At 47.9% G+C, this 15,243-nt stretch overlaps 2 protein-coding genes across 5 annotated transcripts in view; one reads left to right on the top strand and one right to left on the bottom strand.

Moving 5' to 3' along the window:
• The window catches only part of KLHL13 (kelch like family member 13), a 570,056-nt gene that overhangs the window by 352,095 nt on the left and 202,718 nt on the right, over positions 1–15,243 (top strand). The gene's annotated exons all lie outside the window — the stretch shown is intronic.
• Positions 1–15,243, bottom strand: part of DOCK11 (dedicator of cytokinesis 11) — a 176,124-nt gene that overhangs the window by 123,954 nt on the left and 36,927 nt on the right. For all 4 annotated transcript variants that reach the window (XM_083722672.1, XM_083722673.1, XM_083722674.1 and 1 more), the window contains exons 7-14: positions 13,615–13,749; positions 12,672–12,849; positions 10,084–10,163; positions 8,808–8,891; positions 8,212–8,352; positions 6,045–6,245; positions 5,161–5,283; positions 4,950–5,032 (exon numbers count right to left, since the gene is read on the bottom strand). In XM_083722672.1, coding sequence (XP_083578798.1) covers positions 4,950–5,032; positions 5,161–5,283; positions 6,045–6,245; positions 8,212–8,352; positions 8,808–8,891; positions 10,084–10,163; positions 12,672–12,849; positions 13,615–13,749 — 1,025 coding nt within the window. The remainder of the gene's footprint in view (positions 1–4,949; positions 5,033–5,160; positions 5,284–6,044; positions 6,246–8,211; positions 8,353–8,807; positions 8,892–10,083; positions 10,164–12,671; positions 12,850–13,614; positions 13,750–15,243) is intronic.

The raw sequence follows: 15,243 nt of genomic DNA, 5'->3' as shown, positions 1-15,243 counted from the left end.
TTTTGAGGCTTCCCGTTTCTGGGAAAATACAGCTTAAAAGAGAACATGCTGGAAGATCAGAGGGAGGAGACAATGGCACAGGGCCTTTGAAGTGGTGGCTCCCCATCTGTGGATGTTCTCCCTAGCGAGGTCCACCTGGTGCCTTTTTGTGGACATATTTTCAGCACCAGGAAAAGAATTACCTTTTCCTATCAGGCTTTTGGCAGACTGAGATGATGTTGTTTTGTTACTAGTGTGCTGCCAAAGCTTCCTGTGGCTTTAAGAGGGGTTGTTTTAATGACATGATGTGTTTATGTTGTTGCTTTAAAACATGCAAGTTGCTTGAAGACCTTTAGGTTGAGAAGTTATTTAAAAGTCTCAATAATAATAATAGTAATAATAATAGAACAGACATGGGGAACTTGCAAAAAACCCCTTCAGATGTTGCTGGACTCCAACTCCCATGTGTCGCAGACTGCAGAGCCATTGGCAAAGCCCAGAAACATCTAGGGGGGCACAGGTTCCCCATCCTTTTGTGATCATTCAACTGTACGATTCAGGCAGAGTGTATCTGGCACTGCCAGATACATCCATACACTCAGCCTAGGCTTGAGCCCAGGGAGGTCACTTTGGTGCTGCTAACACAGCAAAAAAAACGCAGGGCAGGGGGTGGGGGGAGCCGTTATGAGTTACCAATCTCTGTAGCCACAGCTGGTGTTCCAATACTCCACTGGTTTATCTTTGCCACTAGAGCTGAACTCCATTCTTTTTTGAGACAGATGGATACCAACTAGAGTCCTGTTGCTTTAGGTGAAATTTTCGCTTTCAAGCCACTAGGGGTCAGACTCTTCCTAAAAGTACCCTCGGCTAGGCTACACTTGGTTTACTAATAAACTAATTTTATTTTTATTTATTATTATTATTATTATTATTATTATTATTATTATTATTATTTCTACCCTGCCCATCTGGCTGGGTTCCCCAGCCACTCTGGGCAGCTTTCAACAGAACATTAAAAACAAAAAGCCAATGCAATTCTGGGCTGCATCAATAGGAGTATAGCATCTAGATCAAGAGAAGTAATAGTGCCACTGTATTCTGCTCTGGTCAGACCTCACCTGGAGTACTGTGTCCAGTTCTGGGCACCACAGTTCAAGAAGGACACTGACAAACTGGAACGTGTCCAGAGGAGGGCAACCAAAATGGTCAAAGGCCTGGAAATGATGCCTTATGAGGAACGGCTAAGGGAGCTGGGCATGTTTAGCCTGGAGAAGAGGAGGTTAAGGGGTGATATGATAGCCATGTTCAAATATATAAAAGGATGTCACATAGAGGAGGGAGAAAGGTTGTTTTCCTCTGCTCCAGAGAAGCAGACACGGAGCAATGGATCCAAACTACAAGAAAGAAGATTCCACCTAAACATTAGGAAGAACTTCCTGACAGTAAGAGCTGTTTGACAGTGGAATTTGCTGCCAAGGAGTGTGGTGGAGTCTCCTTCTTTGGAGGTCTTTAAGCAGAGGCTTGACAACCATATGTCAGGAGTGCTCTGATGGTGTTTTCTGCTTGGCAGGGGGTTGGACTCGATGGCCCTTGTGGTCTCTTCCAATTCTATGATTCTATGAAAATAAAACTTCAAATATTAAAAGCTTCCCTAAACAGGGCTGCCTTCAGATGTCTTCTAAAAGTCTGCTAGTTGTTTTTCTCTTTGACATCTGGTGACATCTCAGGGCGGGTGCCACTACCGAGAAGGCCCTCTGCCTGGCTCCCTGTAACTTGGCTTCTTGCAGTGAGGGAACCGCCAGAAGGCCCTCAGCGCTGGATCTCAGTGTCTGGGCAGAACGATGGGGGTGGAGACACTCCTTCAGGTATACTGGACCGAGGCCGTTTAGGGCTTTAAAGGTCAACACCAACACTTTGAATTGTGCTCAGAAATGTACTGGGAGCCAATGTAGGTGTTTCGAGACCTAAAGGGCTTTGCATACAGGGCTGCACTACCTAAATACCTTGTTCATGCTCTGCTGTGTCTTAGCAAATGTGCCCCCAAAGAAACCACTATCATCGGCTGGAAAGCCCTGATAGTTCTTTGTGCTCAAAGAAAGCAAAAATATCCACCTCTGAAGATGCCTAGAGCAATTCTGCTCAGCTGGAGCTGAGCTGGTAGCTGCCAGATGTTATGGGCTGCATTTCATGGCAGTCCCAGATAGCCCAGCTGTTTCCCAGTAATACCTGGGTAGCCAGAGGTTCCCCACATCTGGGCTTAATCGTCAGGACCACTAAAGGCAGAAGGTGCCAGTCCTCATGATTAAGGGGCACAAACTTAGAAATGGGTTTTTACTAAGGAAATACACAGAGATCGGGAAGAAACACTGAAAATTTAAGCGCATGTTCAAGCCGCTCCTCTAGGGCCGAAGTTCAACAGTGGAGCAACTGCTTTGCATGTAGAAGGGCCCAGGTAAAATCCGCAGCATAACCTGAAAATCTGGAGAGCTGCTGTCGGTCAGTGCAGGCAAAACTGAGCTTGATGGGTCAAGGTCCCACTTAGTGTAAGCTCCCTATGTTCCTGTGTTCATTCACCTTCCCTGCAGCCAACCTGCCTCTCAGCTGGATTACCATTCCATGACCTCCTCACACTTTCATCAACCTGGTGCCCTCTACCTTGAGGGGCTCAATCTTCCCCCATCCAGGACAGCTGATGGGAGCTGGGAGTCCAAAACATGTAGACAAGACCAGGTTGGGGAAAGCTGATGTGTAAGGGCCACCTTATAAGAGCAGCCCCCAAGATCATTTTCTGGATTTCTACACCTCCAGCACTATAAAGGCAGGAACCTCCCTATTCCCCACTCTGAGTCCTGCAATGAGCTCAAACTCTAGAACAATTAAAACAGTAAAGCCCCATGCAGCTTAGGCCCAGGCTATCTGAAAGACCGTATTCTCCCATGTAAAACTTTCCATGCTCTGAGATCTTCTGGGGAGGCCCATCTCACGGTTCCACCCCTCTCCCATGAACGCTTGGTAAGGACGTGACGGAGGGCCTTCTTGGTGGCTACTCCCAGACTTCTCAGCTCCCTTCCTGGGGTAGCTTAGACTGGCTCCCTCCTTCTTGTCCTTCTGCTGACAGGTAAAGCCTGTTTCATTCTGTCAGGCTCTTGGGAACTGACTGCATTTGGTGGTTTGGGGGGGGGGTTAAGGAAAGGGCTTTTAAGAGTGCTGTACTGTTTTTACTATCAGTTTTTAATTAGATGTTTTTAATACTGTATTAATTCTATTAGAATTTAATTACTTTTTAATTATTATATTTTATATGCTTTTAGTGTTTTATTAGTGTTTGCTGCCTTGAGTCCCAGTCTGGGGAAAAGGCAGCAACGACAACACCCTGCCCTCTGGGAAGAGAGGCACCTTGTTTGGCCACAGAAATTTAAATGCCCCATGGAAATCCATGTGTCCAAGTATATTCAGGATGTCTGTTTGTCATTACAGCTCTGAGCCTGGCATTTTTCCAAACTTCACTATTAATTGGTCAGGTGTGCTCCCTGCCTGCTCCCAATTCTTTTCTTTTTTCAGGCCAAAAGATCAAATTGCAATTAAATTATAAGACTTGCAGGCATTCAATATTCAGCATCTTTTACAAACAGCTGCTGTGAGAACTGTGGCACAGATGAAGCTGGGCGTGTGGCCGTGAAGAAGAAGAAGAAGAAGAAGAAGAAGAAGAAGAAGAAGAAGAAGAAGAAGAAGAAGAAGAAGAAGAAGTGTCAAGGAAGCACCAGGAAGAGCCTTTCAGGAGGAAGTCCAACTGACTGGGACTTGAGCAGGCAGCATTCTGCTTGGGAGTCTTCTAGAAGACTCCTTTAAAACACTGAACAAATGAGGATATGGAAAGATCTTCCTTTGGCCTTATTCTAGACCCAGCAGGTAATACTGGGTGCTGCCTGAGGAAGCAGACTTCTGGGAGAAAGAACGTTATCAGGAGAATTCTTGGGTAGGGAGAAAAGATGCTCCCAGAACCAAACATCTGGTGCAACACAGTTTGAGGAAGAGGTGGAGAACCATTTTGGCTCCATGAGCCAGATTCTTGTCAGGATTGGCCTCATGGGCCAAATTTGACAGGTGGGTGGAGCCGCCTGCCTGTCAATAACTCGGTGTCACAATAACATCAGGCACAAGGTGCTTCGAAGAAGGTCTGAAGTCAGGGCTTCAAAGCACATGGCAAGATGCTACTGAAACAACGCTTTCTCGCACCCCTTCATTCCAGCAGGGGATTCTGATGCAAACCCCTTCCTGAACAAAAGGATTCTGCTGCTTCAGCTAGGTGTGCCCCTGTTCCCTGAAGGAAAGAGATGCATGTACTGCCAATGCAATAACCAACCCCACCCATCCAATGACATTGTGCATCCTGTCAGCTGGTGGGCAGGGGAGTGTGGTTCCAGGGAAAAGGCCTCCTGAACCAAGTTGCAGGCCTGCTTGCAGGCCAGAGGTTCCCCACCCCAATCTGAAGTATGGGTGCAATCCCAGCTGCAGTTTCAGCCAACCCTGACCAAGTCCTTCAAATCCTCTGCAGCAAACCCTCTCTGTGGCACAACAACATTGCTTGAACCCTTCCCTTTCCACTTGCTAGGATATGCACTGGGGCATGCAACCTTTCATAGCCCACATTCCCCTTGGAGAAACTGTCCGGGTTTGGCAGGGCTAGAGTTTAAAGTGGTCAGAGCAATGGATATGCATTTTACCCTTCTCTAGTTTCTACATTCACTCAAGCACCCCTCTTTATTCTTATCCAGGCAAGCAGGGTGCATTATCAGAGTCCAGTGAGATATTCCAGCCAGCGAGAAGGATGTGAAGTGAGACTAGGGAGAGTGTTTGGACAGCCAGACAGGAAGGGCTCAAGGGCTGCATTTGTTCTGCAGGCCTGGGGTTTCCCAACCCTAAAATGCAGAAACCAGAGGCAGCAAAGTCAAGCAAACACACAGACTGACCTGGCAGCCCAAGCAAAGGGCATCCTGTATTGGCCAAGGCGGCTGCACACCAGTTTTGCCACCTTGTGGACCTTCTGAGCAGTCTGTAAGGCAAGGAACAAGGCAGAAGTCAAAACAAAAACAAAGTCTTGAAAACCCCAAAGTAATAAAAGATGGAAGCTCTTTTGAGTCCTACAGCATTACGATTTCACCTAGTTGTGGCTCAACGTACCTTTGTGGGATCGGAGGTCTTGATGTAGGGGTCCACAGAGTGTGTGATGCTTCCTTGGAGCACCTTCTCCACCCGAGCAACAAGGAAAATCTCTGGGTGCGGGTTTGTCACAGAGAAGATCCCCTTGACACACAAAAAAGGAGCAGAGTGTGAGGTCCTAGAAGCAACACAGTTCTGTGGACAAAGGCACAAAACAGGCTGCGCAGATCTCCTCCGTTGGGGAAGAGCCACCTGGCAACTCAACAGAGCACAGCTACATATGCTGGGCGGTAGAGTGAGATATTTCAGGGAGGTGCAGCCCAGTGCCCAAAGAGGAAGGAGAAAGGAAGTGGGATGATTAGACTGGAGTGATTAAGCCCACCAGAAAAAAGGAGGCTGGTTATATGATTGCCTGAAAAGACACAGCAACACTTCTCTAATTGACCAGGGAATTGTGGCCAATGGTGGTATTCAGTTCTCAGTGGTGATGCCTGCAATATGCAAGGCCCTCTGGTCAAACGTCAAGGAAATAATCAACTATCTGACTTTTAGAAGACATCTGAAGGCAGACAGCCCTCTTTAGGGAAGTTTTTACTATGATTTAATTTGTTGGAAGCCGCCCAGAGTGGCTGGGGCAGCCCAGTCAGACAGACAGCATATTAACAACAACAACAATTCAGGTTGTGCATTACACCAAACTTTTCTTCCATAAAGTAGCCAGGAATGAACACACATCCACCTTCCTGGAGGCCAATCTGGTGTCGGGAGGTGCCCACCCCCCTTGCTGAAACCAGCCCAGCCCTAAAAAGTTCAGCATCACCACCCTGAAGCTCCAATGTGCATTTGTTCATAGCCAGATTGTTTTTATCCATCCTCTGACATGCATAAAACAGTGAGTTCCTTACTTGCTTTACATAGTGCAAGCAGGATTCAGGTATTCCATGAAGAAAGTGGCTGCTAGCACTGTTGTTCTTGGAGTCCTGGGCAGAAGCAATGGGCAGCATCTCCCGTACAGGCAAGGGGTTCAGGTCCACATGGAAATCAGCTGAAATCTTGCAACAGCTTTTCAAATCAAACAGGGCAAGGCTGAGAAAGAATGGCTCCACCTGGATATTGGAAAAGAAACAGCCACATTTATTTACGTTTATTTATGTTATTTATGCATCTACAACTTCTAAAGAACTGCCATCTCCTATACAAAGTTGTTGATTAAATTGAGGGACTGGGTGCCTTTGGAGGTTGGGGGTTAGCAATGGAAGAAAGAGCATAAGAAGGGGAAAAGGCTCATCTCGTCCAACATCCTGCTCCCACTGTGGCGACATAGGATGCCTGTAGGAAACCAGCAAGCAGAAACTAAGTGCCAGAGCATCCACTCCCCTCTCCTGCAATTTTCAGGATTCAGAAGACCCCAAAAGCAGAGCAGAGTCCTCCGCGTAAGAAACCATTCACAGCCTTAGCCTCTGTGAATTTGTCCAGCCCTCTTTTAAAGCCATCCAAGTTGGTGGCCATAGATTCCTATGAAAGTGAGAAAGGAACTTGAGGACAAACAAGCACTTTGACGAAGGGAGAGAAGAAAGCTGAATCGGGGGAGCTCTTCGCTTCCCTCAAGTGAAGAGCTCCCCCAATTCTTGCCTTTGATCACAAGGTGGTGCTAAACTATCACTGAAACTCCCCTACAGCATCACAATAATTTTTGTTGGCATCTGTCTGTGTTGAGAGACAATGGAGTGCACCTCTGGGGCTGAAGTCAAACCACTGTGTGAGCAGCACCAAAGTGACCTCCCTAGGGTGCAAGCCTGGGCAGTGTGTATAGAGGTCCTGGGTTGCCCAGACGACAAGACCCCCCTCACGGTCTCGCTGATGTGGTCCAAAAGGAAGAAGAGCAATACCTTTGGCTCTGGAGTACCAGGTACTACCCAACCGTTGCTGGGACGCCACTCTGGATTTGTGTAGGGTTCTCTCCTTAGCCTTTTCTTTTCCCAAAGATATCCCACAAGGCAGCAGACATTTATGTTGGACCAGAGTTTCCCGTCTCCTAGATGGGCTCCCTTCCCAGATGGACAAGCCCCATCTGCCTCTCACTTCCCTCTACAGCACATGCACAAACCACCTTCTTGACTGTTGGACCCACTTGTCCATTCAATCTGCCAGAGCCTGCCTTCGCATGCAAGGAAGTCCCTAACTCATTGAGGGTTGGAGACCAATAGACTCCCCTCACCTGATTTAGCCAGCTAGTTGAAGTTGTTCCCCGGTTGTGACCATTGTCACATGCAGGGTGGGGACCAAAGATAGCCAAGCTACCCCAGAAGGAAAAGGATGCGGCCCCCAGCAGAGGTACCACCCCTCCCCATCACCAATAAATACCAATTCGCTGAAAAGGGGGAATTGGACAAATATGGCAGGTGGGGATAATGGATAGCATTAGTGGTGGCAAGGAAGACATTGTCTCCCCACATCCCTCCCTGCCTGTTTTTAAAAAGTAGAAAAAGACCCCTCTCATATGACCACAAGAAGAGCCTGGCTGCTGGATCAGGCCAAGGACCCATTATTCATCCAGCGTCCTTTTTTCTCAGGGGCCAACCAGATGCTCATTATGAGAAGCCCACAATCGGGACCTTCTGGCTTTGAAATGCTTCTTGCTTGGTGCCCAATCGTATATTTTTGGCGAATGCTGATTATTTTCACACCAGCTTAACAAAATTAATTTGATTGCTGGTTTTAGCTGTCTCGTGAATTGTTTAGTAGGTTGTTTCTATTGTTACACACATTCTAGCTATTTTCGCAGCCTATTCTGTGAGCTCCAACATTGAAGAGCAGGGACTACCTGTCTTAATTGAGTGACCTGCGGGTGCCCTCCTCATGCTGTTGGACTACAACACCCATCATTCCTGACTGTTGGCCATGCTGCCTGGGTCTGGAGGGAGATGGAGATGTGTAAGGGCCACAGTTTAACAACCCCTGGTTGAAATTAATATAGCTGACTACATGAAAGACTTCAGCAGATAATTTCTGGAGGTTCTCCGACAATGTATAAAAGCACTTGATCCCTGGAGGATGACAGCCTATGCGTACGTTTGTGGGCGGGCCCTCGGATTGGTCGCTCAGGTGGGCAAGAAGGTTGAAGGTCAGGGCGTGGCAAGTCACCAGGAAACGGCGGCTGCATTTCTCCTCGAAAGGTTTCACATCCGGTTCAATTCCAGAGAAATCTAACCTCTAAGGAAAGAAGAATATCGTATTTGCATTTTGCTCACAACTTTCTCAAACCATTTAGGAGAAGGTCGATTCCTGAAAGATGGCTGCATTTTGAGAAGTTACCCATGTCTGTCTCAAAATGAGGAGTGAATTTCTCCAGTATCCCTAATCACGACTATTACGTACAAACTCACTAGGGAGTAAGTTCCTCAGGAAGCAGCATGACTTCCTTCAAAGTAAATATGCAATGGATTGCACTGTAAATTGATTTAATTAAAACAAATGAAGGCAGCAATTCTGTGAATGTGAGAGCCGGGTGGAAGGTAGCTATCCCTGGGAGTACATTTTAATTCCTCCCACTGGAGAAGAACCAAAGGCTTTTCAAGACACACGACAGACAGGAGGTGCAGTTTTCCACTGAGCGAAACACCTCAGGGCCTCCTGCAAGGTGCTGTCACAGCTGCTGAAGGGGTTACCTGAACTTCTGGATCAAAGGAGAAGAGGTTCTGTCTCCCATCATGCCGGCTGAGCTTGTTCAGCTGCTCAGTTTCCCTTCCATACTGAAACAGAAAAGACATGCATCAGCAGAAAGGTCAGAGGAAGGACAGGGTCTCCATCAGGAGAGAAAGGGTCACCATCCAGAGCTGGCTTTTGGTGAACAGAGTTGCTTCTCATTTTCTGGATGGGAAAAACATGCAGGTGATTGGAGTTGCCTGGGTCTGAGAAATTCAGAGTAACATATTGTATTTACCGTAATTCCACAATACTTTTTATGAATGATTTGTTTGCTGGCTGTTGAGGCATTTTGCTACCCTTGTTTACCTTTCCCGCCCCGACCTGGCCACAGTGATCCATGCAATGGTCACCTCCAGGCTTGACTACTGTAATTCGCTCTACGTGGGGCTGCCCTTGAAGCTGTCCCAGAAACTCCAGCGGGTACAGAATGCTGCAGCGAGGCTCCTCACGGGGTCTCTGCCATGGGAGCATATTCACCCAGTGCTTTTCCAGCTGCACTGGCTCCTGGTGGAGTACAGGGTCAGATTTACGGTGCTGCTTTTGACCTTTAAAGCCCTTCACAGCCTAGGACCCTCGTACCTACAGGACCGCCTCTCCCGGTATGCCCCACGGAGAGCCTCAAGGTCCATAAATAGCAACACCCTAGAGGTCCCAGGCCCTAAGGAAGTTAGATTAGCCTCAACCAGAGCCAGGGCCTTTTCAACTCTGGCTCCAGCCTGGTGGAACGCTCTGCCTCATGAGACCAGGGCCCTGCGGGATCTGATTTCTTTCCGCAGGGCCTGTAAAACAGAGTTGTTCCACCTGGCCTTTGTCTTGGAATCAATTTGATCCCCTTCCCCTCTTTCCTATTTCCTTTCTCCTTCTGTGATGGAACTCTTATTTGGGGTCCCTGGCTTTTTTCTGGCCCATGTAGGACCAGTCTGGATAGTTGGCCTTGATGAGGACATGACGTTTTCATCCCCAAAAAAGTTTTTTATTTGCGCTTCTACTGAAACGAGGCTGCATTTTAATGTTGTATTTTAATCTTGTTTTTAAGTTGTATTTTAATCCATTGTTTTTATACCTGGTGTTAGCTGCCTTGAGCCCAGTCTTGGCTGGGGGGGGCGGGGTATAAATAAATTATATGTGTGTGTGTGTGTGTGTGTGTGTGTGTGTGTAGTGTATTTTCATATGCTTGCCTGCCCCTGCTTCCTCCCTTTCCCCGTGACTTGCAGATAATGCAGACGCCAAGACTACCTTCATCAGCTCTGGGTGCATGCTCCTCTCCAAGCTCTCCAGGATGTTCTCTGACTTTCCTTGGCTGCTCAACTCATCATCTGTAAAGTCACGAAAAGCAGATGTTGCAAGTGACAGCAAAGGCGCCCGGCCAGCCCACTCATGTGCAGCCATTCCCATGGGGGCTCCGCCACAATTACAATGCTGGGAAATTGGACGGGGGTGATTGGAACCCAGCCAGGGGATTCTGATCCAAGAAAAGAGGTCATGTTCCAGGAAATTCCTCTTGTACACAAAATGCTCAGGTTATGGAGACACCACCTCCACTCATCTGTCAGCGGTGCACATCTCTGCTCAAGGAGTTGTTTTGAGTGCAGAAAAGAGTGCACAGCTGGTTGTGCAATGCAGAAGCAGGCAGGAAGAGGGGAGGGCATGCATTTTACAATCTTTGCACAATACAAGGAGCTTTAAAATTTTGTTTTACAAGGGCAGACTTCTAAGGGCCTTTTGTGTGTGTGTGTGTGTGTGTGTGTGTGTGTGTGTGTCTTTAGATCCAAGGCTCTTTGGCCGAGTCTATAATTACATGGCATACCTATCTTGATTGCTTGTATTATACCTTGGTAATTGACACAATTGATGGAAGCTGGTTTGGCAAGCAGAGGAACACTTGACAAAGGGGAAATGGGAGAGATGGCCCCGATGACATGGGCTGCAGAAGTAGCTCAGAGGCACATCTAGTCTCGCAGAAGGAAGCAGAGCCATATTAAGCATATTTTCTCTAATTAGAAGCTATGGAAACCCCTGCCTTGCCAGGATACAACAAATCGTTCAACACTGGGTGAGCACAGTCATACATCAAAATATTATATCCTGTGCTCTTGAGATGTTCTCAGCACATTCTCATCACAGGCAGTTGACTTGTCTCCTGGGCTGAAATGAGGGATGGCAGGGGACTTGTTTTGCTCATTTGCAGCAAAAGGTGATTGCACACAGCCCTTATGGGCTTGTACCTGTGCCATCATGAAGCTGCTTACAATGAAACAGTCACCATTTTAAAATGGGAGTCCTCTACTTCCTCAGCGCAGGCATGAATGAAGAGTTGATTGCCTTAATGTATATAGGGCACTTGGATTTATTGTGGGGAAGGAGCAAGGCAGACATGGAAAACTGCCTTATACTCAACCAGACCACTGGGTCTACCTAGCTCAGTCTGCACTGACTGGCAGAAGCTCTTCAGGGTTTCTGACAGGAAGCCTCCCCCAACCATGCCTGGAGATGCTGGGAATTTAACTTTAGACCTTCTGCACGTAGGGCAGATGTTCTCCCCCAAGCTGCACGTAGGGCAGATGTTCTCCCCCAAGATTTGTTGATAAGGATAGCTGCTGCGGAAGGGATGGGTGGGTAGAGAGAAGGCAGTGGGCTCTCTCCAAGAGACGAAAGTGAAAGCAAAGCTTCCTCTTCCTAAAGCATGCCTCCATCTATCTTCAGAAAGTAAAATACCTCCCAATAACCATTGACTTAAAGGCCAAATGGCACTCGGCCGAGGAAACAGCTGGGAGCCTGGCACAGACTAAAGTCACAGCTTTTGCAAACTATAGGGAAATCAGCTATGTATCAGAATCCCATTAAAAAAAACAACAACTCTGGGAAAATACCTCAAAGAAGGGAGGAAGAGGTTTCTTCAGAATAAGAAGAGTAACTAACTTTCCAGGGGGCAACTAGCTGGTGGTGGCCATGGCCAGAAGCAAAGGTGGGCGAGGCAACAAATGTAATTTTTACATTTGCACAGTAGGCTAGTGTCAGGGAACTGACATTGGAGCCAGAAGTGGAGGCAAGGCTCCCAAGCGATGCCGGAGAAGGGCCAAGCAGGGAGAGAGGGAACTCATCGGCTGGGGAAGGAAATCAGCGTAACACCAGGGATAAAGGGGGGCGGATCGGGGAATCGGAGAGGGGGCTCCAGGACTCTTCGCCGGAGACCAGCGGGGAGAGCACAGGTCCTCCACTGCCCACACCCACCCTGCGCAGAAGACTTCCACGCAGGGAAAGTAGGCGTAGACTTGGCGTCAAAGAACTTCTTTGCTGGAAGAAGTTCAAGAAGCGCCCACTGACGGATTCTGCTAGCGACTGAAACTGCCACGAAGTGAAGAGCTGTCCAGCCAGGAAAAGGTTTAACCAGGCAACGTTGCCAGGAGTGGCGGCAACTTACGTCCGAGCAACCCCATATAACCATTACAGCTAGTTTCCTGCTTTGCAAAACTAGATGGCCCTTGGGGTTCCTCGCAACTCTACAGTTCTATGATTCTACACACCCCTCTGTCCTGCACCCAGCCAAACAGGAAAGAATCATAGAATTGGAAGGGACCATGACAGCCATCTAGTCCAATCCTTGCAAATGCAGGAATATTTTGCTGGACGTGGGGTTCAAACTCATGACCCTGAGGTTACGAGTCTCATGCTCTACAGATGGAGCTACAGGGCCAGTGAAGGGTGCAACCTCTGGGTGGTCACAAGCGTCAGGCAGGGAGGCCCCAAGGGCCACATTTGCCCACCAGGTCCGAGGCTCTCCCCCACCCCACTGCGCGTAGGTGCCATCTCTATCACCAACAAACCTGGAATGGATTCCACAGCCTCCTTCTTCTCTTGCACCAGGCTCTCCGCGTTGACTTGGATGATCTTCCTCAAGGTGACCAGCCACTCCTCCATCTCCGGCTCGCTTTCAGCTGCCAAGTAGTGGCTGTACTTGTCCAGCATCTTGAGCTCAAACGCGTGGCGCCGCATTTTGGGGCACTGCCGGAAGATGGGCAGAACTTAGTGTGCTTTTAAGTCAGTAGGAGGTGCTGAACTCCTTTTGCTGTCTATGGGAGCGATAGAGACTGTCTATAGGTAGGTGGCTGTTTAATTAGAAGCACCTTCCAGAGCCCAGATTGGGAGTCGGGTTACAGCTCCTGTCAGTCTTGACTACGGAAGCGGGTAGAAGTTCGATTCAGTTTGCATTTGAAGTCGAATTTATCAAAACTGCACTTTCAGGAACTGTATGGGAACAGAAGTACAGCCTACCTTTGCAGCTCACACTTATCTGAATCTTGCAGTTCTCGAACCAAACAACATTTACAAAAATGCCCATATATTGGTGGGGAAGATGTGCATAAAAAATGAATATAGCAGTGAAAATAGCATACAAAAATACATTGTAGAAACCGCTTGCATAAATGGGTACATTAATCAAAACTGCTGACAAAAATGTGTTGATCTGGAGAAATGCTGAAAAACATTCATGAGGTGCTTCTTTTTAAATGCAAATTGCTACAGAAACCTGGGCAATTTAAGATTGAAAAAAATGAGAAATGGAGAGAACAGCCACTGACAGATCCTTCCATCCCTAGTCCTGACCACTGGCCATGCTGACTGGCGGCTGGAGGGCAACAGGCTCCTCTTTTCTGGACTGTGGTTTGCACAGAGGTGGTCAACCTTTATTTGGCCTGTACCACTCAAAACTGTGTGTGGGGAGGATTCACAGGTTGGAACACTTCCCCATGCTTTGCAAGCGTTTACCTGCACGGCATCAATGCATGAATCCAGAAAGATGCAGCCTTTGGATTCCTTGGAGACCTTTTCATCTTTGTAGGAGTTTAGGATGTAGGAGCCATCAGAAAGCTGTGTCAGGTAGAAGTACCTTCTCTTGAACACCTGCTCACCGTTGCAAAAGAGGGGGGGGGGAGAGAAGAACCAAGAAATTATATTTCTGCTTCACTGGCACAGTGCAAGATCAATTTCTTTAGCACTCACAACAGATTCTGTAAAGCTGAGCTGTTGTTTCCCTACCAGCATCCCTTGTTTTAATGAACAACACAGACTTGAGAGCTTTGATCTGCTGCTTAGCTTTGGATGGCAGGTGCAGTCCTGACACTTAAACCAGCTCTTGCATTTCCTGCAACTGGGCAACAGCTTTGCACTGGCCTGCAGTCTGCATGCTGAAATTTGTTCTCGAGCACTGACTATCTGCAACTTTCCTGTGGCATCACAGGCCTCAGCACCAGAAAGAGAGTTTGGGTGCCATGTCTCTCTATAGTTGGATGGGACACACCTTAGAGCTGGGGGGGGGGGCGGGGCAGTCTAATGCAGCCCTTCAAACCCATCCAGCCTTGAACTCTCACAATTCCTTCCACTTGCTTGGATGGAGGGCAGAGGCTTGTTCAGTGTGTAGAAACTAGCATAATGTACAGAAGTAAAATATATGTATTATGCATTCCGCTTTTGATTCTGTTCCCACCCACCACTGGCGTGGGGCCACTGGAGTTCATGCCACCCGTGGAAGCAAGACACCCCCTTCAGGATCAGGCGGGTATCTCTTTACAAGAGATGCAAGGTCTTGTAGGGGAGGGGATGAGCGCCATCCACTTCCTAAATGGAAAAATACTGTGCTGGATGGCTCAGGACTTGGAGAGGAGTGCTAAAACTGAAAGAGGTTGTGCAGTTCTCCTAGTAGGCAATTGCTTGCTAGCGAAACCTGCAGCTTCATTTGCTGATGGCTGGAAGTGACTACATTGGTTTTATTTTATTTTTTAAATTAGCAACCTCAGCAGCTCTGCAGCAAAATGTGCGCTACTAGCTAGGGAGGTTGAATGGAACACCTGCCACTTGACAGGACCATTGTGCCTGCAGTCCAAAGATTCAAGAGCCGAGTCCAATGTTAGTCACAGATCTCCTGCCTTCCATGCCTGTGTGCACAGTTCGGTTCTTGAGCTCGTACTGTGGGTGCAACACACCGCTCTGCCCCTGCCAGACCAAGTCCCCTGCTCCACTGAGATACAGAAAGAGCATGAGCACACTTTTTCAAGCAATTTGGTCAGAGACAGGAGAATCAATCTGTGCCTCAAAAAACACATAGAGCTGAAAGAGGAAGCAGGAAAGAGCTTCACCCTTCCAACTTTCTCCTTCAGCTATAGGGAGAAAAAGGTATTCCCCCATCACAAGCACCCGTGCTGTTTTTCAGCTGGGGATCACCAAAGCACAGTTTCAGCACCCCTCAGGTTGGTGCCATTACAGGCAAATGCTCCCCGTACCTGCGTCTTGCCTTTGTGTACTTCTGAGAAGCCCAAATGAACATTCCAAGTCAAAACAGAAGCTGGCCAGATCTACGACTCTGCCTTGCTCCTAGCCATAGTTGGTCAAGCTACGGGA

Source organism: Podarcis gaigeae (assembly GCF_964106915.1).
Source record: "Podarcis gaigeae genome assembly, chromosome: Z".
Classification (NCBI taxonomy): Eukaryota; Metazoa; Chordata; class Lepidosauria; order Squamata; family Lacertidae; genus Podarcis; species Podarcis gaigeae.
The sequence above is the reverse complement of the archived record's forward strand: the minus strand, read 5'-3'. Positions and strand labels throughout refer to the sequence as shown.